General features: G+C 38.6%; 1 protein-coding gene across 4 annotated transcripts in view; it reads left to right on the top strand.

Annotated features, from left to right (window-relative positions):
* The window catches only part of MET (MET proto-oncogene, receptor tyrosine kinase), a 126,016-nt gene extending 106,077 nt beyond the window's left edge, over positions 1-19,939 (top strand). For 2 of the 4 annotated variants that reach the window (XM_045041255.1, XM_045041256.1), the window contains 2 exons: positions 4,185-4,321; positions 4,430-6,630. In XM_045041255.1, the coding sequence (XP_044897190.1) occupies positions 4,185-4,321; positions 4,430-4,640 (348 nt within the window). In that variant the 3' untranslated portion in view covers positions 4,641-6,630. 4 annotated transcript variants of the gene reach the window in all.
* Positions 19,940-23,349: the final 3,410 nt, after the last annotated feature.

Consider the following 23,349-nt stretch of genomic DNA (forward strand, 5'->3'; position numbering starts at 1 on the left):
ATTCACCAATTTGGAGGACATATAGATTCTTTCCAGTTTTAGGCAATTGATTACACATAGCTGCAACTACTAAACATTTGTTCAATTGTTTTGTGTATAAAGGTTTATATTTATTTTGAATTAATATCTAGAAGTAGGATTACTGGGTTGTAAAACAAGTATATATTTGACTTTATGAGAAACTACCAACTGTTTTCCACAGTTCATGTATCATTTCATGTTCCTAGCAGTAATATGTAAGAGTTCTGATTGTTCAGCATCCTCACCTGCACTTGGCATTGTCAGTTTGGGATTTTTAGCCATTCTCATAGTCTGTAGTGGTGTGTCATTTCCTTTTCCATTTGTATTTCCCACATGACTAATGATGATAAGCATCTTTTCATGTGCTTATTTGCCATCCTTCTATCTCCTTTGTGAAGTATGTGCTCAAATCCTTTGCCCATTTTCTTTTAAGTTTTAGGGTTTTGGGTTTTTTTTTTTTTCAACGTTTATTTATTTTTGGGACAGAGAGAGACAGAGCATGAATGGGGGAGGACCAGAGAGAGAGGGAGACACAGAATCGGAAACAGGCTCCAGGCTCTGAGCCATCAGCCCAGAGCCTGACGCGGGGCTCGAACTCACGGACCGCGAGATCGTGACCTGGCTGAAGTCGGACGCTTAACCGACTGCGCCACCCAGGCGCCCCGAGTTTTGGGTTTTTTAATTGGTTAGTTTATTTATTATTGAGTTGGTAAGAGTTCTTTATATATTCTGGATTATAGGTACATGTTATCAGACACAAGTTTTTGTGAATATATTTTTCTAGTCTGTGGCTTGCCTTTTCATTTGTTTACTGGTATCTTTCAAAGAGCAGAAGTTTTACATTTTATTGAAAATTTTACCAGTTTATAAAATTTTATGAATATACCCACTTTTTAATCAGTTGTGGTTTTTTTGCAAATTGTGGTGTATCTCTATTTACCCACTCCTGAATGCCCAGGCTGTCTCCATTCCTTGCTTGCCTTAGTGTCACTTTCTATCACTTTTTATGGCTCTAATAATCTTTCATGTCTACTAATTGCTTTGATCTTCACCTTTGAAAAGTGAGGCAGAGATTCTTCAGAGGACCTCCCTGCTGGTGCTCAGATAATCAGGCTACGTGCACACAGTAACTGAAAGAATGGCAGAGCTCTCCTGTCTTGAAACTAAAACTAACTTCTTTCCATCATTCCTAATGCACGGGCATCGTGCACCTATCTCTCCTTCTCTTTCTCTCCCTCCTCTTCTCGCTTTCTCTTTCTTTCTCTCTCTTCCTCCCACTCCTACCATCTCCCCCAGCCTCCCTCTTCTAGTTCTGCCTCATTCTCCTTCAAGACCCCTTTCCCCACCATCCTGTCAGTTCCAAACTGTTCCTGGGGGGTTGAAATGCAGGTGGTACTATGGTTTTCCCAGAAGCTGCCTCCCCCTGACCTCTCCTGTCCAGTGAGTCTTCCAACCCTCCTCTGATACCCAGTCGTTGCCCAAGTCCTATAATTCCTCAGAAATGTACCCAACTGTGCCCCCTTTTTTTGTGAATTTGCCTTCAGACAAACCTATAGCCTAGGCTATGGGTTAGGAGACTTGATTACAGACAAGTAATCAGCCTCTCAAAACTTTGGCTTCCTCACCTTTTGTAGATACTTTAGTATCTACAAAGCCAGTTACATTACAGGGTTGTTTAAAGGATTAAATAAAATAATCTTTTTTAAAAAGGGCCTGAAGTCTGTTCCGGGCTTACTATATGGCATCTACTCTTTCCCACCACCTTAATTTGGGAGTTCAGTCTCATCGGGTTCTGGGTTGCCAAGATGTAGCAGCACCCCCACCAGACATTCTGTTCAGAAACCCCCCCTATCTGGTCTCCTTATGTGAACCAGCTCCTCCTATTTGTCTAAAGCATAGTGTTTACAGATGCAGCATGCTGGAGCTCAGGTGCATGTCCTGTCCCTTTCAGCGTAACCCACTTTCAACACTCAAAAACCCCCACAACATGGTCTCATTTTTACCCTATCTATCCCTTGTCTCCCTCATCTACTCCATACATCAAGCAGAGTGACCTATTGTCCTTATGTAGTTCAGAAAAACACACAAGTACTGTCACCTCTGGGCCCATTGCCTCCATCCAGAACACTCCTCCGCCCTCACCTTCTGTGCACCTGGAACACAAATGCTCCCGTTCTTCAAGACCTGCTTTACTGTCGCTTTCTCCCTGAAGCCTTTCTCAGTACCCTACTGTTATCTTATTGACTTTTCACAGCATTTGTACATCTTTTCTATTTTTGTTCTGTATTAGTTATTCTGCCTTACTGTCCTGTGTGATAGTCGGTTGTGTCGTAACTCTTAACCCCGTTAAATCAGCCGTAGGCCCATCCACTAACTTGGAAAGTAACGTACTTGTACACCAAGGGTCAGTAGATACTTGTTAAATTGATTTAAACTTTAATGCATATTTTGGAACTTGAAGGTTAACACAGTGAAGTTGTCAGAAGTGACTCATAAGTGACTCAGGCTTTGGATACTTCGATTTTGAAAGGCTGCACAGGTTGGGGTGCCTGGGTGGCGCAGTCGGTTAAGCGTCCGACTTCAGCCAGGTCACGATCTCGCGGTCCGGGAGTTCGAGCCCCGCGTCGGGCTCTGGGCTGATGGCTCAGAGCCTGGAGGCTGTTTCCGATTCTGTGTCTCCCTCTCTCTCTGCCCCTCCCCCGTTCATGCTCTGTCTCTCTCTGTCCCAAAAATAAATAAAAACGTTGAAAAAAAAAAAACTTTAAAAAAGAAAGGCTACACAGGACAGCAAAGTTATCTAGTTCCCACCTGGGAAAGACTGTGTTCTCTATTTGGATCGAGGCAGTCAATGTCCTTAAAGGGCTCCTGCACTTGGGCACATGCTTCACTCTGCTTTACTCTCCTCACTGAATGTTACAAGCTACGCTGCTTCTCAGTGTTAAGTTTTCCCACTCTACCTATCAGGTCTGGATTCCCCTTTCCCTCCAAGCCTCCTTGTTCCCAGAGCCTCGTTTCTCCCCCCCCCCCCCCCCCACATACTTTTTAGTCTGTCAGTGACCTAGATGTGTTTCTAAGGAAGCACTGATTTCCTGGGTCCTTGGCCAGGGGTGAACCGCACATGCCCAATTACTCTCTTTGTGTCATTCTCACCTTGGCACACATCCAGGGAGAGATAATATGTATGACCTAGTATATTCTGAGTAGAGTGCTTTAAATCAAGAAATTGCATATTTAGTGCCGTTTAGTAGACCAACCAAGACCCAAGAGTCTATGAAGATAAAAAGCTTCTGCACAGCAAAGGAAACAACCAACAAAACTAAAAGGCAACCAACGGAATGGGAAAAGATATTTGCAAATGACATATCGGACCAAGAGTCAAGAACTCTTAAATGTTTATCCCAGTGTGAATTCACATTTATTGGGGGGATTTCTAGCAAGTCACTTAACCTCTCTGTGTCCCTACAATATTCCTGCAAAGTACTGATACAGCTGTTTTATATCAATCTTGTACTTTAACGTTTTTAAATTACATTTATTTTATTGAAATTAGTTTTCAACAGAGAACCTTCTTGCCTAGCAATTTTATCACTTCTGATTTTTAATATGGACTTGTACTTACACTGCCTTAGATTTTGCCTTTTAACATTAATGTTTAGATGTGGTTACATTTCTTTCATGTTTCTTTGGGGTATTTTTTGTTTGTTAATAGTTACGTTTCTTAAAAAGTATTTATATTCATTCAGAAGTCAAAAAAATTTAAACTTTGGAAAGTTTGCTCTATCTTCTTCTTTTATGAATAATATAAAATTATAGTGAAACTATTGGAAAAGAGGATGAAACATGTGAATGCTTTGACCAGTGCTTTGACCCTGTAAGAGAAAACCTGAAAATCATACTGTACTAACTATAGATGAAATCTTAATCCTCATGTGGACTTCAGATATTCTTTTTAAAAACTTTATACTTATTTGTAATCTAAACCTTATCCAATTCTGGTATAAAGAAATCATAAAATGTGTATTACCTTTAAGGAAGTTTTTGCCCCAAAGAGCAATAGTCTTGAATATACTAAGCCAAATTTAGTTATCAAGACCTTCTGGTCACCTTTCATGTTCGTGCGGTCACAGTTCTCACCTGGATTATCCCTTCCATTGTTTGACTAGTGGTCCTTTGGTGTGCTCCTCTGGGAACTGATGACAAGAGGGGCTCCACCTTATCCTGATGTCAACACCTTTGATATAACAGTTTACTTATTGCAAGGCAGAAGACTCTTACAGCCCGAATACTGCCCAGATCCCTTGTAAGTAGGACTTTCAACAGAATCTTCTGTCATTCCTGTATTCTTTACTTTTACAGAAATGCATGCCTTCATGATGTCTCTCATAGCATTTCTTCCTATTTGAAACAGATATGAAGTGATGCTAAAATGCTGGCACCCTAAAGCTGAACTGCGCCCATCTTTTTCTGAACTGGTCTCCAGGATATCAGCGATATTCTCTACTTTCATTGGGGAGCACTATGTCCATGTGAACGCTACTTATGTGAATGTCAAATGTGTTGCTCCATACCCTTCTCTGTTGTCATCACAAGATAACATTGATGGCGAGGGGGACACATGATGGATGGATACCTCACCAGCCCTCTTCTGAGAAACATCATAGAACTTTCGAAACAGCAGTCTACATTTTGTTCAATGTTGTTGTTTTGGTTTTTTTTTTTCACTGCCTGGCCATTGAAAGGCCACCAGATATTTTTTGCTTTTGCCAAGATTGCACTATTATAGGACCTTATATTGCTATTTAAAATGAATGGATTCTAAGGAATTTCTTAGCTGACAGAGCACCAGAGCCAGAAGCTCTGTCCCGCAGGCCAGTGACCAACAGCAACCCTACAGCTGTGATGATGCTCCTGTGCATGGAGGCCAAAGCCTGAATTCTAGGTTGAAGTTTTTAAAAATCAGGATCCTACATGATTTCATATGAGGAATGGAAGCAATTAATTTTGAGGGCTTCTTGATCACATAAAATTCAGAAGAAGTGATAAAGTTCAGGACAGACATGGCCCCAGTACCAAGACACTCATTTAGAATTAAAGTGTTTCAAAGAACTTTCATGTGTTGGATGGTCACTAACATGTTTTATTACTGATGTTGCCTTTTGCCCATTCGGCAAACATTCCCTTTTAAATTTTTGTATACATTCCTTTTAATGGGGAAATATCCATAGGCAACACAGTCAGCATTTCAAAATGGCAGGACACAAATGTGTTTATAAATTAATAGGGATATTTACATATTGTACATAGATGACATTAAGAAGGTCCTCATAAAATAGCTTAGTCATAATGAAATATTTAGTTGTCATTTAAAAATCAACTGAGAATGATACTGTTCTTATGATTGTAGACATATAGATGGTTTGTCTGTATTTTTTTTACAACGACTCTGAAAATAAAACAAGTGATTTGTGGTAAGTGTTTTTAAAGGTGTAACTCAGCATGTTTTTAAAGCAGAATGCATCTGACTAAAAGGTTCATCAGTTCCAATCATGGCTCATGTAGGGCAAAGAAAGGATCGATGGACTAGAAATATTAGCCTCTTTCTTAGGTGGCAGCTTCCCACCCCACAATCGGAGGCAATAAAACTTTCTGGGAGTCCAGTTTTTCATTAGCACATGCTTTGTGTAAAGCAAAACTTATTTTACAGGGAAAAAAAAGCAATTGAAAGTTCTGGCCATTTCACCTGGGTGAATAGTTATTCTGGGCAGGACGTTTGTAATGTTTTGTTCTGTGGGATTTTGTGCTTACTACTGTATAGTGCATGTGGCACAGGATACTCTGTTTTTGTCAATGTAAACATTTAAAGTATTATATTTTTATAAAAATGTTTATTTTTAATGATATGAGAAAACTTTTGTCAGCCCACAAAAATACTGCACTGTGAACATTTCAGAAAAGGTATGTCAGACTTGGATTAGTAACAGCATAGTTCTCAATGGCTGTAAATAATGATAAGGAAATGTACTGATTGCCAGTATACCCCACCCTCATTACATCACCAGGTCTTGAAGCCAAGGGTTGACACAGAAAGCTGTAAAGAGGGTGTGTTACACCGAAGCCCAATAGTAGAGCTGGGCTGACGATTACAACTTAAACTCCCTGACCATGGTGGAATTTACCAGAAGACACAAGGAATTGTACTGTAGAGATATACTCCAATTTAAACTTTGTTTCAGAAGTGTAAAAGAGTGATACCAATGCACAAATACTGCGAGTGGTGGGTAACAAAAGAAAAACTCTGCAGAAATAAATATCTCTACTAATATCAAGAGGATGAATGCATCAGAACAGAAAGAGCTTGTGGAAGCAACCCATCAACAAGACCACACACCTGTATATATGCTTGAGAAAGCTGCAATGTGAAAATCATGTTTGCTATTTATAAAAATGTCCTTAGATTAATGTGTCTGGACAGACTGTGAGAGTAAGTGATTCTTCTAAGAATTAGATACTGTCACTGCCTATACCTGCAGTTGAACTGAATGGTACTTTGTATGTTAATAGCTGTTGTTTTGATAAATCATGCAATTAAAATAATGTATCATCTTGTTATTGAGAGTTGGTTATTGCTAGCCATACTTGATCACCTATCCACTTACATAATGAGAGGAAGCCTAAGATTGATTTCACCTGGCTGCATCAAGATCATCCATATATGAGAACCTTAGTTAATTCCTGGGCAGCTAAAAGAATTTGCATCCTTGAGTCTCAGGAAGTCTCTGTCTTTCTGAGAGTGGTTTGCCCTGAGTTGCCAAATTACCTGCATTTCTCTGTCTTTCAATTGCTAAGAGCACCTGTCTCCTCCTTTTAGCATGATGTTCTTCCCTAGCAAGGTGCATCCTTGGACCAGAAGCTATGACAATAAAGCTGAAAACCCACAGTTGGCAGAGAGATAGATACCTATTTGAGTGTTGGAGGAGAGAGGCCTTCTTATCCCCTTCAAAGTACCCTTTCCATCTACACTTGTTCCCACCATTCAGGAGCCCCCAGTTACTAGAGAACATAACCTTCATGTTATCTCCATGAATATTCTTGTAATGTAAGTAATTGAAAAAAAATTTTTTAATGTTTATTTATTTTTGAGAGAGAGAGAGAGAGAGAGAGAGCGAGCGAGCATGAGTGGGGGAGGGGCAGAGAGAGAGGGAGACAAAGAATCTGAAGAAGACTCCAGGCTCTGAGCTGTTAGCACAGAGCCCGATGTAGGGCTCAAAGCCACAAACCACAAGGTCATGATCTGAGCCAGTTGGACATTTAACTGACTGAGCCACCCAGGTGCCTCTGTAATGCAAGGGGATTCAATGGTGATATTTCCATCATCTAAAAAAAATCATGTGGCACTTTGGAGCAATATGATTTTTAAGAAGACCCAAAATCAAACTGGTACCTATAAAATACAGTGGGGGCTGATTCTTTATGAGAGAGAATTCATTCCTTGTACACAAACTCCCTCCCAGCCAAGAAATGCTTTTCTATAAGAAATTCAATGAAAGAAAGAAAGAAAGAAAGAAAGAAAGAAAGAAAGAAAGAAAGAAAGAAAGAAAGAAAGAAAAAGAAAGAGAAAGAAAGAAAGAAAGAAAAAAAGAAAAGTTCAATCAGATTCCATGCCCCTGAAGGACAAGAACCTGTCATCTTTATATCCCTAGTGTCTGGCACTTAGGAGATTCTAAAATAATTGCTGATCTGAAACCAAATTTTCTTATCCTTAATCACTTTAAAGCACCACAGACAAAGTTATTACCTATGTAGCTTCCATGGTATTTGGTGAGCAATGGCATGGGGAGGGGAGGACCTTTCTGGGGAGAGAAGATAAAAGGATCTTCTTTTACAAACTTTTGCCTGATGCTCTGAATTTTTAGTTACAGGATTTTTCACTTCACAATGTAAGCATCAATTGTATTTTTGTTCTTTCTGACCTACATAGCAGATTGCAGATTCCTGCATTGTACAGGAATATACAACCTGTAAAAAGCACATCCAATGTTTGCAGACATCTCACATTATTAATCTACCCAATTGGGTGGAGGAAACAAGTTAGCATTATATATAAGAAAATGATAAGTATTTCATTTAATTCAACTATTTATTGAGCAGCTACAAATGTCAAGCACATGTGCTAGGTAATGGAGATTTAAGAATACAGCCCCTGCCACCCCAAGGAATTTAACAGAAGAGACAGACAAAATTACACAACTAGTGTATATTATAGCTATGCATTTCTTAGATCTATAAAATACCTTGAAGAAGCATCAGAGTTTATAACTTGAAGTTTGTAACTTTTGATCCCCTTCATCCATTTCTTCAATCCTATCCCCCACTTCTGGCTACCATGAATCTGTTCTCTGTTTCTATGAGCTTGGTTTTGATATTCTTTTGCTTTTGTGGGGTTTTTTGTTTTTACAAATTGCACATATAAGTGAGATCATATGGTATTTTTCTATCTCTATCTGATTTAACTTCATTTAGCATAATACCCTCGAGGTCCATCCATGTTGTGGCAAATGGCAAGATTTGCTTTTTAGTGGCTGCATAATATTCTACTGTATATCTATATCACGTTTTCTTTATCCATTCATCCATCAGTGGCACTTAGGTTGTTTCCATATCTTGGCTTTTGTGGATAACACTGCACAGAACATGCATATATCTTTTTGAGTTGCTGGGTTTTTTCCCTCTTTGGATAAATACCTAGAAGTGAAGTTACTAAATCAAATGGTAGTTCTATTTTTAATTTTTTGAAGAACCTCCATACAATTTCCCAATTGACATTCCCACCCAACCGTTCACGAGGGTTCCCTTTTCTCCACATCCTTATCAACACTTGTTATTTTTTGTCTTTTTGATAGTAGCCATTCTAACTTGTAAGGTGATAACGTCATTGTGGCTTTTATCATCATTGTGTTTCCCTGATGATTAATGATGTTGAACATCTTTTCATGTGTCTGTTGGCCATCTATGTATCTTCTTTGGAAAAATGTCTATTCAGATCCTCTGCCCATTTGTTAATTTTGTTTTCTGTTGAATGGTTGATTTCTTTATATATTTTGGGTATTAACCCCTTACCAGTAAATGATTGGCAAATAGTTTCTCCCATTCCATAGCTTGCCTGTTTGTTTTGTTGATGGTTTTCTGTGCTGTGCAGAAGCTTTTTGGTTTGGTGTAGTCCCACATATTTGTTTCTGCTTTTGTTGCCTTTGCTTTTGGCACCAAACTTAAAAACTCATCGCCAAGGCCTGTGTCAGAGAGTTTCCTGCCTGTGTTTTGTTTCAGGGGTTTTATGGCCTCGGATCTTATGTTCAAGTCCTTAATTCATTTTGAGCTAATTTTTGTGTGTGGTGTAAGATAGTAGGCAGTTTCCTTCTATGTGGCTGTTCAGTTTTCTCACCACCATGTATTGAAAAAACTGTCCTTTCCCCATTGTATATTCTTGGCTCCTATGTTGTAAATTAATTAACCATATATGCATGGGTTTATTTCTGGGCCCTCTATTCTGTTCCATTGATTGGTGTGTCTATTTTTATCCAACACCATACTGTTTTGATTACTATAGCTTTGTAATATAGTACAAGATCACAATTTAAACATTCCAGAGTGAAGCCTCCTGGGCAAATAGATCAAATTCTGACCTATTTTGGGCAAACTACTGAACCTCTCTCAAATAGGTTAATCCTACTTACTTCACAAAATCGTTTGAAGACTAAAAATAGTATGGAAAGGTACCTGGTACACCATAGTTGCTCATAAATTGTGATATTATTATTACCTTCAATCTTTGACAGTAAGAGCCCAGGTAACCTGTGGTTGATTAAAAAGGAAAATTAAGCCTGAGAGGGACCTTGTAGATGTTTAAATCCAAATCCTTACTCCCTCCTTCATCTGATACCTGCTTTATACATTAGAAGCAGAGTTGTGATTTCACCTTTTCCTTCAGTATTAATGCGGGAGTGTGTGTGGACGGTGGGGAGGGGGAGCACATAAGAAGACAGTGACAAAATGGTGGCACCTTCCCTCTCAGTGCCAGACACCTGAAGAATACCTCTACCCCTTCTTTCCTTAAACTCCCTACTATTTCTTTAATTACCTCTCTAATGACTAATTTCCTTTTTTCTTGTTTGGTCTTGAGACCTAGAATATACATGAGACATGAAAAAAAAATCAGTCTAAATTCCAGGAAAATTGCACGAAGGCACAATAACAGGAGTCACAATTCTCAGTATTCATGTCTAGAAATTATTACTGTTCTTTGTTTCACTCAAATGGATGGTTAATGATTATTCAGATTCAGGAAAAAGTGGGCTTAATACAGTATTGTTTTAGTTATATGATGTATGTTTGGAAGATAAGGAATACTTCATTAATATTATAATCCATCTGGATGACTAGACAGGTAACTACACAATTTAGACAATTTCAGGAGATAGGTATGCAGACATTATGCCCCAAAGTAAGAAATGCTTATTGCTTTTAATTCCATAAAATGTTTTTCCTTTTCATACTTGACATTTTTCTTCAAGACAATCTCAATTCCCTATCTATCAAAAATTGGAAGTAAGTTCAGTCATAAACCAGTGAAATATTTCAGTGGTGAATTTAAGGTAATAAAACAGAGGCCTGCCCAAACTGTCCTTTGTTATAAATTACACCCAGAGGTCTAGATTACGTCAGCCTAAGGTATTGATCACAATGCTGAGAGGTTTATAACTACTATTGACTTAGCATGCGACCCAGGAGCAGAAATCTAGGAAAATTGCAAAAGCATATCTACAGTAATGAAAAGCCCATCATTAATAGAACTTACTATCCTGTCATCTAACTAGTACTGTGTTGGCTTTAAGACAAATATTTAACAAATGCTGGAAACAGGATTCTGTCTTCTCCCTTTTCTCCATTGCTGGCTTCTGAGGTATTCTGATAAATGTGTTTCCCTTCATACCAACAAAAAGTATGGGTTAAAAAAAAAACTGAAATGAATTAATTAGCCCCCCATAAAATTAGCATCCAAACATTCACATAGCTCCTAATCCTTTAGTATTATTTTTTTCTTTTTTTACTGAAGAACTAATTCCCCAGATAGACTAATTTAGAATAGGACTTATGTCCCATTATCCTGGGCAGTGAAACCCTACCTGGTTAAGCATTCTGAAAACTAGTTAGTGTTAAAGAAGCAATTCTGGAATGAAAATAGATGTATATTGGATGACTAAACAGAAGTTTTAATTTAAGTAAACTAGTACTAATTGGATATTATTTTGAAGCTCTAGATCCAGACTACAATGATAATTAATTTTTATCCTTGAAAACAAGTCCTTTGTTTTTATGCATTCACTTTTTCACTGTCACATGCGTGCATTCTTTTCACCACATGAGTTCCAGGCTGGCAAAAACATCCACTAATCCTTAGACTTCTGGGTTGGAACGACAAAAATGCATAAAATCTTACCAGGCCAAAAGAGATCAACTTTAAAAATCTTTGGCATCCAAACATGTCAGAACTGTTTTTCACTGACTCCCCAAGCCATTTGTATTCCCCATTATGGTCCATGGGATCTATAATATCAGTTCCTACTTTTATTGGGCAGCCTGGAATTTTTAAGAACCATATTTCATTCACCTTTCTCGGTTGTTTATAATTTTCACAGTTGTCTTGTGAGTTTTCTTTCTGTCTCTAATTCTAAAAGTATTGGAAGTGGTAATGGACACACTGCTCTCTGCCAGCTGAAGCCATCACTTTGACGTTTGCCCCTATATCCTGGTGACATCTGTTCTTTCCATTATAGTCAAGCTGGGCCTTTCCTTCTGTAGAACTGTATTCAACAACCACCATATTTATCAGGGGCAACTTCTTGTAAACAAGAAATGCTAAATTCGGAGCCTTTGTGAAATCCTGCCACATAATGTCTGAAGTCAGTCACATGATCTTCAGATACTATTTCAGAAGTCCCAATAAAGAAAAATTGCAGAGAAACCCAAATATCCTATCAGGATACTTTTGCAAGCTGTTTCTAATTTTTTGTTGGACTAAGAGAATTAAACATAGGGAATTTAAATGAGCTTTGGTGGTAGCCGAAGGGTCTGTGAAAACACATGGGTAAAGCAAGAAGTCACTATCACATAGATACTAAAAAAACATATTTCAGAAAGAAAATGTCCAGTGTTAAAACTACATAGATATTTGCTTCTGAAAATGAACTTAATTGATAAAAACAATGATGATAATAATGATCTCATCCCAAGACATGTTACAGGAATTAATGACTGGCAGCTAATGGACTAAGGTAATACTCTCAGAAATTAGTCTTGCTTTAATGAAATGCTGTTTGTTTAGTAAACGAATGCTTGAGATGACAGAAGTAAAAAATCAGGGCTGCTACCATCAAGCCTGGTTGATTCACGGGGGGAAAAAGTTAATGCAAAAATGTGCCACATGCTGCTCTTACTCATTTTTTTATTCATTTGTGATTCAGAAAAAGTACATATCCTTTAATTTTTTCTTTCATACATCTGTCTCCCACTTTTACCCCGGGGATATGTTTACTTTTGGATTGTTTTATTGACACAGAATTAATCTGTTAAAGAAAATGTAACTCCCTCTAGTGCAAGCATAGCAAATTTAAAATTATGATCGCTTTGAATTATTTATTTTAAAAACTATGATGTGAAGAAAGTGAATCCTCCACGTGGGCTTTAGAATGTTGTCTCTGAATTATACTTGGCCTAGAGGTCTTTATACAACATCTCTTTCCAAGATTATTCTAACAACTGACCTCCTGATTCTATCTTAATATCCAAAACCAGCTGCCAAAATCATATAATATATCTGATTACATCATTTCCCAGCTTGAAAACCTGTGTCCATTCCTAGAGGGTCCCTGCATGAATTCTTTCTGTTGTTATGTCATGTTTTGTGTTTTTTAAGTATGTATCCTCATGGGAAAACACTTTTAGACAAAAAGATATAAAGTGCACAGGAAATATCGTCTGACCACTCTTTCACACCCTCTATCCTCACTTCCTAAAGGTAAACAACATTAACAGTTTCTTGTATATTCTTCCAGAAACTTCCACCTTGCATTGGTTCTAAACTAAGCCAGGCACTTTCAGGACATCCTTCAAAAGCCTCCATTTTATTGATTAAAGTATCATTCATCATAATCTGCTAATCAAGAGATTATCTCTCTACCTTTGTGACTTTTTTTTTAAATTTTTTTAATGTTTATTAATTCTTGAGCGAGAGAGAGAGAGAGACAGTGAGAGCGGGGAAGTGGCAGAGAGAGAGGGAGACTCAGAATCCGAAACAGGCCCCAGGCTCCGAGCTGTCAGCACAGAGCCTGACGCAGGGCTCGAACTCACGAACCAGGAGACCATGACCTGAGCGGAGGTCGGACGCTTAACCGACTGAGCCACTCAGGCGCCCCTACCTTTGTGACTTTTAATTTATACCAAAAATATCCCCCTTTTGGTATAAGCTGAATAAACAGGGCTAGACCAAACTATTTGGACTACCAACTGCACACGAATTGGCTTATAATTTGGGTGTCCCTTCAAACTGTTATTCTTGAAATATTTTCTCAACTTTTATTTAAATAGAAGATTGAAATCATGTTCTTTTAATAAAAAAATTAAAGAATGGATTTACTCATTTCCATTTAACAAAGCAGAATCAATATCCTAAAAAAAAAAAAATTAGCAAAATATTGTACTTTTCTAAAACTCTAATTCTGTTTTGCAGTATTCCAACCAAACCAGCTTGGAAATCATAAAGGGTTTTAAACTTAGGTAATAAAAATAAATCACCCATTCCTGATATGCAGCATTCTGTGGCGGATTATTTTTAGAATTTCAGCTGACTGACAACTTTTAACTGACTGGAACTGTACTTACGTGTGGCAAATATACACCACAGAGATGGGTTGTTTACTGTAGCAAGTTATTTTGCTTCACTCCAACTGTCCTTTTGGCAGAAGTACACCCAACCTAATTTTGCCCGTTACATAAGGAGCCACATGTGGAAACCTGAATCAGCTGACATCATATTACTGACTTAATCCAGCCATAATTCAGTGCCCAGTGACCTGGCAGGCCAACCTCTTAGTCTCATTCTGGATAAAAGCGCTATAGCATAGAGGCTAGGTGGATACACTTTGGGATCGGACACCCTAAGTTTGAATCATTTCCACCACTTATCAGCAGTGTGATTTTGGACTAGTTGCTCAAACTTTCCAAGCCTCAGTTTCCATATCTAGAAGATGGAAATGCAAATGGTGACTTCCTCATAAAACTGTATGAGGATTGACTGGAACAATACATGCATAACCCTCAATAAGTGGCAGTAATTATTTCTGGAGAGTTTGGTTTTATCATCATCATCATCATCATCATCATCATCATCATCATTTATAACCTGCCTTGCTCCACAAAAAGATTGAATGTGGAAGATGCTAGAATAAAATTACCATGAAACAGGTCCAAAGTTTTGGCACAATCCAGAAATATGTGAAGGTACAAGGCATGAAAACAGACACAGGTTTTCCTCATCCTTTTTAGTAGTACCAGCCTGGATGTTAGGAACAATGGGCCCCTCGTCCAGTCTGACTTAACTGCTAGTGAGACCCTCGGTGTCAATCTTTTAAAGTTGTACTATTCTTCTCTATAAAGTATGAGGATAATTATATTCACAGCGTTAGCTATAAATACGAAATAATATAATAAGGTTTTAGACAAATATAAGTATTATGGTTATTCAATTCATCAAAACAATTTTTTTTTATTTCAAAAGTCTGCTTAGAATTCATCTGATGTATAAAAATTTGCTCTAACAACCCCAGCACTTCCTTTGCTCCAGCATAATTGCTGGAGTTGTTTATAGAGATTTGGGCTTAGAATCAATGGGCTCAGGATTGGAGAAGGGCATGAAGCTGGCCGTGGGCCTCAGCACGGGTGTTCTGAACGCTCATTGCTAGCTGACCCTTAAACAACTCCCTGTCCTCTTTGGAGTTCAAAGTTTGGGGGTGAAATCACTGCCCCTTCTCAAAGATAAACAAAAATGCAGATCTGAAGTGGTGTCCTGAGCTAACATGAAACAAGTTGAGTTTGAATCTCATCAGGGCAGTGTTTTTCCAACATAATAAATTGCTCTTTGTTTAAATCAGAAACTGAATTCATTTTATTTTCCAAAATGGGCCCTGCCAGGTTTCCTTGATTTAATTGTATCTTTTTTGTCTGCTGACAATGGAAAGCAGAAGAAAATAGTCTTGGTTAGGAAATGAAATATTACCAAGAAAAACAGGCATTCTCACACTGTATGAGGTAGTTTTTCTTTTTTTTCACATTCAATTTTTTTATAAGAAAAAAGGTCTCTACCCTTTGAAACAACAGCATTATTGCAGCTACTGTTAGGTCATATCTACATGGCCCAAAAGAAAATGTTGGAAAGAAAATTAACTAGTTCATAAGGGTATGGACAACATTATTTTTAAAAGGAAATAGTTTTTCATACGTAGAAAGAATAACAAATGATAGCAAAGAACAGTGAGAGTTGCAACACTTATTTAAATAACTCAAATAAAGATGTATGATTTTAAAGCATCTGTGGAGTTCAGGTAAAATCATTTAGAGGGAACACAAAATAACCAAATCATTACTGTAATTCGTCAATTTATTTAGCTAAAATAGCCCTTGCTTTAATAGCAGGAAAAAATTCGGTCCTGATTGACTGATATGGAGGTCTCGTAATGAAAGAATAAGGGTTTGAAGCAAGAAAAGGCCAGGTTTCCATCCCCAGCTCTGCCACTACTCACTATTTGCCAGGGAAAAAAATACTGGATTTTCATTTATTCAATTGTAAAATATCTCTGAGAGTCTTACATGGTAGGCACTGTTCTAAGGAAGAAAGATACACCAGGAAATATACTAGACAAGACTATTGATCCCATGGAGCACTTACTCCAAAGCAGGGGAAAAGATAAGGAAGGAAGGAAGGAAGGAAGGAAGGAAGGAAGGAAGGAAGGAAGGAAGGAAGGAAGGAAGGAAGGAAGGGAGGGAAGGAAATGACAGGAAAATGGTTGGATAATGGCTGGGTGTATAGACAGGTAGATAGATACACAGGAGAGATAGATACACACAAGTTATTTTCAAATTGTTATAAGTGCTGTGAAAGGAATAAATAGGATAAAAGGTAAAGATTAAAATGTCTACTTGGCGTTGGGTGATTAGGAAAGGCCTCTCTAAGAAAGGAAAATGTGAGCTGAGCCTGACAGGTAAGAATGAGCCAGCAGTATGAAGGGCTGATGTGGAGCCATCAAGGCAGGGAGAACGCCAAGTACAAAGGCTGTTTCTGGAGGCAGGAGGGAGCCTGTTGAAGGCCCAGGAAACAGACCTGCATGGCAGTAGTATGTTGAGCTGGGTGGGGAAGAGTGATATGAGGCAAAGTTGAAAATGTAAACAAGTTAGACTTCTAAATGTGTGGGAAGCTACTGGAGGGTGTTAACCAGGGTTTTTTGAAGATCAGTCTAGCTGCCAAGTGAAAATAGATTGTAGCAAAGCAAGAGAAGAAGCAAGGTGGCTATTTAATAGTATTTGGCCTGAGATCATGGTATCAGGTGGGATGGAAACAGGACGGAGGCAGCAGAGATGAAGATAAGTGAACAGATTTGAGAGGCATTTTGAAGATGAAATGAACAGAACATGCTGATGGACTGTATGTGGATATGGAGGGAAAGGGAATGATCAAACGCAACTCTTAGATTTTTGGCTTACACAAATAGATGGATGATGTCACCAGCTATTGAGAGAAAACTAGGAGAGTCACAAGTCAGATCAAGAGTTCTACTTCAGACATTTCAACTTAAGATGCCTTTTAGCCAAAGAACTGAAAATGCCAAGCAGGCATTTGAATATGTAAGTCTGAAGCTTAGAGGAACAAAACCATCAACGTTTGGTTGTATAAAGCCATGGAACCAGACAAGCTCATCTAGGGGGAGAAGCTACAGAGGCCAAGGATAGAACTTCAGGGCACTTCATGTTTAGAGCTCAGAGAGATATAAGATTGAGAAGTTACTTACTTCATTATAAAATACAAACTTATGGAAAAATTAAATAAAGTATGTATGCTTTGCTACTACTAGCTGGTTAAAGCTACTTAACAATTGTTAATTTCTTCCATTTTTTTTTAACCTTCTTTCTGCTCACTCCCACCATGCAAATATGATTAACCTCTGGTTCTAAAAAGAAGTGAGCTACTGCATACCCAAAGGAATAAAAACCTATCACTTCTTTCACCTCTATTTATCTAGGTCCCAAGTGAATATAATAAGCAAGCAAAGATCTTACCCTAACCAGTCATTATACATCATGACCGGTAATCCTAATGACAAGTCTCGTCTGTGCTTCTGAAGAATTCCATTTCATTCTAATTGTTCTAAAGTTTCTATTACTAAATCAACACAAATTATATCCAAGCTTGTCTTCTTTCTTTTTAAATTGGAAAGATGTTCATCCTGCGTTTTCCCGCTCACTTTGAACACTTTAACTCCTGCTTTTACTTAGATGATAAGCTTATATGATCGTTACTGTACTTCAAGCAAGTTCCTGAAAAAAAAAAATGCTCCACAGTTAATCTAGAGTGTGTGTATCAGGACTGGGCTCAGAACACCCCAAAACAACTGTGGCTTAAATGAGAGAAGAGCTTCCTTCTCGTACACAAAACAAGTTGGAAGTCAGACAGTTGGGTCTGGTGTGGAGGCTACAAAATGTCATCAGGGACCCAGCTCCCATCTTTCTGCCTGCCGTCCCAGTGCATGACTTCTATCCTCATGGTCACCTTTGTGGTCCAGATGGCTTCCTGAGTTTTTGAAAGAAGAAGGAAAGGCTGAGTCAACATCCTTTAAGAACCTTTCTAAAAGGCCTGCAGAACTCTTCCACTGCTGTATTTGGCCAGAATATAGTCTTAGAGCTACCCCTAGATACAAGGGGTGACTGGGAAATGTAGTCCTTTACTTTTGGCTTCAATATGCCCAAATGAAAACCAGGGTTCTTTTAAGGAAGGGGAGAATGGATATGAATAGGCAACTAATAATCTCTTCTACGGTATGTATACAAGACCACTATCAACTAGTGTTTTTTTATGGAATAAAACACTGAAGAATCTTCTTTTTTGGGGTCACCTGGGTGGCTCAGTCGGTTAAGTGTCTGACTTCAGCTCAGATCATCATGTTGCAGTTTGTGAGTTCGGGCCCCACATTGGGCTCTGTGCTGACAGCTCAGAGCCTGGAACCTGTTTCAGATTCTGTGTCTCCCTCTCTCTCTCTGTCCCTCCCCCACTCACGCTCCGTCTCTGTCTCTCAATAATAAATAAACGTTAAAAAAAAGAATCTTCTTTTTTTAATGATTAATCCAAAAAATATGAGCTGTCCCTGACTTGGCTATCCATCATGGGATCAAGTTTTATCCCATCTAATTTCAGCAAATTCAACATTAATGGACTGTAATTGTTTGATGGGGCACTTGGTCAGACAATGCAGGTGATACAAAGATTTACAAATCTTTCCATAATTTACACTTGTATTAGAAAAGAAAAATAAGGACAGAAATCCTAACTGTGGTAGATTATTGTAATAAGCATAGAAATCAAGCAATTGGGGAATTCAGCATATAAGGAGATTCATTATGCTAGAAGGGCATTGAAGGAGGTTTTGAAAGAAGATGCACGTGCGTTGGGCCCAGATGGATAAACAGGAAAGGAATACTCCACTAGAGAGAGAGAGTCATGTCTGCAAGGAAGCCAGGAAAGTACACGAATGGTAAAGGAACAAGAGAGGTTAATTTGAATATAATACTTGGGGAAGAAACAGTAGTGTGTCTACTGATAATAAGCCTGAGCGAACAATTAACTGCAAGCCTCCCCTGCCTACCTTTCTTATCTTCTCATGACTCTGGTTAGTATGTTCAGAAATTCAAGGACGGGGTTGGGTAATGGAAGGATATAATCAGGATAAAAGTGAGTTCTTTGTCCTTTTTGGCTTCCAGTCCCTCGGCGTGGGTCATGCCACCCCACTCCTGTCCTGGGTGTGACCCATCCAGAACACTCTGTGCCGCTGGATGTGATGCAATACGAACGCTGCACAAGGCGGCTGCCTCTCTTGTTAAAACGTAGCATATGGTCAGCTACACAGCACTGCAAAAAAAATGTCATGAATAAAAGAATTGCATGGCACTCCCGGAGCTAAGGAGCATGCATGCTCCAGGAGTGTAGAGGACTCAAATCGTGAAAGGCCTTTAAGGTGTTGGGAAATGGGGAAGGACAAAAGGCTTTCAAAACAGAGGTGCAACAAGATCAGAACTCTTATTTGGAGTAGTAACTCCAACAGCATTGGTTGGAAGAGGAAATATTTTAGAAGCTCAGTGAAGTGACTATTTCAAGTAGTCTAGGTGACTAGAGCAGAAACTACAGCTGTACTGAAGGAGAGTGACAATAGGTCAGCATCCTGCAATCACGTTGCACTGTTGCTTTATGCTTGTATTTGATGGCACAATTGTTTACAACCCTTCTCTTTCTTCTCTGCCTTATCATTAGTGTTACTTTAGAATAATGAAGCCTGTTCCATCCATTAACTCCACTAACATTTGATCTCCCCACGGATTGAGGTTAAAAATTAATTACTCTTCCAACATATTGATTACATGACTATAAATATAAAAACAGAACTACAGAGCAACTACCGGGACCTTTGTTTAAATAGCATGTTTGCTCTTTTTAAAGGAGGGAATTAATGTTGAAGGACCTTGGACCTGGAGGAACATACAAGAAAAGCAACGCTAGAGTGCCATCTAGTGTCGACAACATTTTTTAATGCAGCATATCAAAGAAAGGTAGGCATTTATCTATGTTTGCAATTTTCTCCTGTTGAAAACTAGTCAACGTCTGACTAGTCAGAACCAAATTCTCAAACTACTTTTACTGCTTTCCATTTGGATATAGATCTGGATTTTAGACAAACAGAATATTAATTTTGAAACTGCATTGTGAGAAGGGTTTCAGTTCCACTTCTAGATTGTGGTAAGTCAACAGAATGGGAAGACATTATTCTCAGCTTTGCATCATCCCTGATACAACCCCCTCTTTTTAACATTCTAGGAAAAGGCCCTGAAGTAGAGCTAGCTTTTAATTCTCTCTTTTCATCTCTTTAACTGTTTCAGACTATTTCACCTAATGAAAAGTGAAGTCATAACATTTCATGACTTAAAGGATGAATAGGATGGAAGAGGTTAGGAACTGGTGTTAAAATCTCTTGCCGTGGAAATTCCCTGTTACTGGGGTGGCTCATATATCAGAGCACTGCCTTCTGTAGACATTAAAATTCACTTTGTTTCGTGTCCCTAATACTGCCCAGCCCTTGGGAAGCACGAATCTGACATTATATTAGGCAATTCACGCTGACCCAGTAACTCAAAGCTATCATCACTGGTAACTGAAAGTGACTACACTCCAAAAGAAATAGAGTCTAAGGTCACAGTTGTAAATCTTGCCACAGGAAGGCCAAAGATTATAATCTTTATACCAAGTGCTACAGATTCCTTTCTGCTGAGCAGACTCATATTTCAAAGACTTTACTAATCTGAAACCTATAGGCGGTTGTGACAATAGCAGATATGGTTTAAATGACATCAAACACACATTTTAAAGAAAAGTGGTAAATCAGTGGGAGAAAAAGCAATTGCATTTATTTATATCTGAGATTCAGATTTTTTTAGTGTTCGGATTTTATCATTCCAGCTTTGCACTATACTGAAATCCAAGTATGATCATTTGTATGGATTAAAAGGCTAACATAATTAAATCATGGTTTGTTGAGGAGGTATATGATCCTATATCAGCATACGTCTGTATAATTTGTAAGCTGATTCTGTGTTTGCTATGGTTATATAGTAAGCAAGGGGGACTAGTACAGTTGGAGCTTTGTGCTGTTGAGACCAAGGTCAGAGGTTTGATTCCTAAACAGGACAAACAGCTTCGCTGTTGGGTGCCTCGAGACATCTTATCAATATGCTTCCTCAAAATCAATGGGTTTTGGGAGATTCAATGTATGAAGTGGCCACTGCTAAAGAAAAACACTTTTAAAAATCTGTTCTTGTTAGACTTTTTATTTCATAAGCAACGTATGCCTGTGTGCCGATTAATGTCACGAAGTAATTTTATAAAAGCTCACATTCTTGCAGGCTAACAATCCCTCCCACTACTACTAATGTGTTCCAACAGGTTCTCTCACCCCCATATTCTCATGCCTCTTCATATTCATAGAAAGATATACATTTATGTTGATTTTAGGGTTTTTCAATAAAGGTAGGATCATGCTAAGGACATAATCTGCCACAGGATTTGTTTTCACTTAGCAGTATGTCACAGGTATTCCTTCAGCTTGTAACTCAGTCTTTTTGTTGCCTAATTTTCTGCAAAATGGGTATTTAAAATTTCATGTAATCATTCGCCTCTTCATGGGCATTAGGGTTGTTTTCAAGTTTTCTGTTTTGTTTTGTTTAACATTACAAACAATGCTGTCCAAAATATACATGTAATCTAATATACCTGCCTTTTATTCTGTGACACAGTCCTAAAAAGACAGAAAAAGCAATAGATAATTGATGCATCCTCTAATATCACATTACATTAAACATATGAAATTGAAAGATTTCTCCTTAGACACATAATAAGTCCAAGCATGTGTCATATCAAAAAGGCATGACTACAGGGGCGCCTGGGTGGCTCAGTTGGTTAAGCCTCCGACTTTGGCTCAGGTCATGATCTCGCGGTCCGTGAGTTCAAGCCCCGCGTCGGGCTCTGTGCTGACAGCTCAGAGCCTGGAGCCCGTTTCAGATTCTGTGTCTCCTTCTCTCTCTGACCCTCCCCCGTTCATGCTCTGTCTCTCTCTGTTTCAAAAATAAAAATAAACGTTAAAAAAATGTAAAAAAAACAAAACAAACAAACAAAAAAAAAACCAAAAAGGCATGACCACATCTGTCCCATGTCTGAAATTCTGGAGAAAAAAAATGAAAATGGAAAAGGGCAACTCTTTATGTTGATACTGTGATGTTCAGCATCCGCGCTGCCAAAACATTCTCTGCGGGGATTTCATAAGATGAAGCAACATTAAGTTCTGACCTGTGCTCTGCAATACAGTTATGAGTTAAGTAAGAATCTAAACAAGACATCCTTGGCCTCAGATGCTCCTTGAAAGAGCATTTCAAAAGAAAATGATTTCAACTTGCTTTTCTAAGATTGGTCTAACTTGAACGATAGGAAGACCACCAAGTCGCAGCTGGAAGAACGGGACCCAAGGGCTGGCTTAGTCACTTTTTCATAGCCAGCATTTATTGAGGACTTACCTTGTGCCAAACATGATACAAAATGCTTTCCATGGATTAATACATATGATTCTCACAATAACCTGATGAGGTACATGCTATTATTGTCCCCATTTTATAAATGAGGAAAATGGACACAGAGACTTAGGGAACTTGCCCAAGATTACATAGCTAATAAACAGCCAGACCAGGAATCAAACATAGACAGTGTTCCTCTAAGAACCCAAGCTTTTAATCAACGTTCCATAAGTGGATAACCTTGAGCCCTTTTCTTCCTAAGACTCAGATAACTTATCTCAAATATGAGGGTAATAAACCTCTTCTACCTACTTCCCCAGGTCATTTTGAAGAGTGAGATCATTATATGTACAAGTCTCAGTAAGTGATAAATCATTACAGTTTTCAGGGGTTTTTTCCTGGTTCTCAGAAATGAGAAAGATGAATTCTAAGTGAAATTTTAAAGTAGATGTCCCTTTTTAATAGAAAGATTGACACTTAGGCAAATCGCCTGGCATTGACCCTACAACACTGTTGCACTTTGAAGCTAGGTATGATGACCTTTTGGTAGAAAATGTGAGTGTAGCATGTGGACTGCGAAGAGTCAGGGCTACAGGTCCCACACTGGTTTCAGCCCTTATCCACTTGACAACATAGTCGCTTATCCTTCATTCTTCCCTCCTGTAAAACCTATTCCCTGTCTCACAGGTCATCTAAGTAGCACACCTAATGTGCTTTGCAAACTACCAACCAACAAGCTATTGTGTGTTTTACTGCCCTGTCAGAGAACTGCCATGTACAACTTAACCCAGAGTCAGAGAAGGAAAGGATATCACTGGCAGGGAGACGGCCCCAGTTACCTTGGTGCCTCAGATTCCCTCACCCCCATATTCTGGGAGAGCCTGACGTTGATGACCACGG

This window comes from Felis catus, chromosome A2 (assembly GCF_018350175.1).
Source record: "Felis catus isolate Fca126 chromosome A2, F.catus_Fca126_mat1.0, whole genome shotgun sequence".
Lineage (NCBI taxonomy): Eukaryota > Metazoa > Chordata > Mammalia > Carnivora > Felidae > Felis > Felis catus.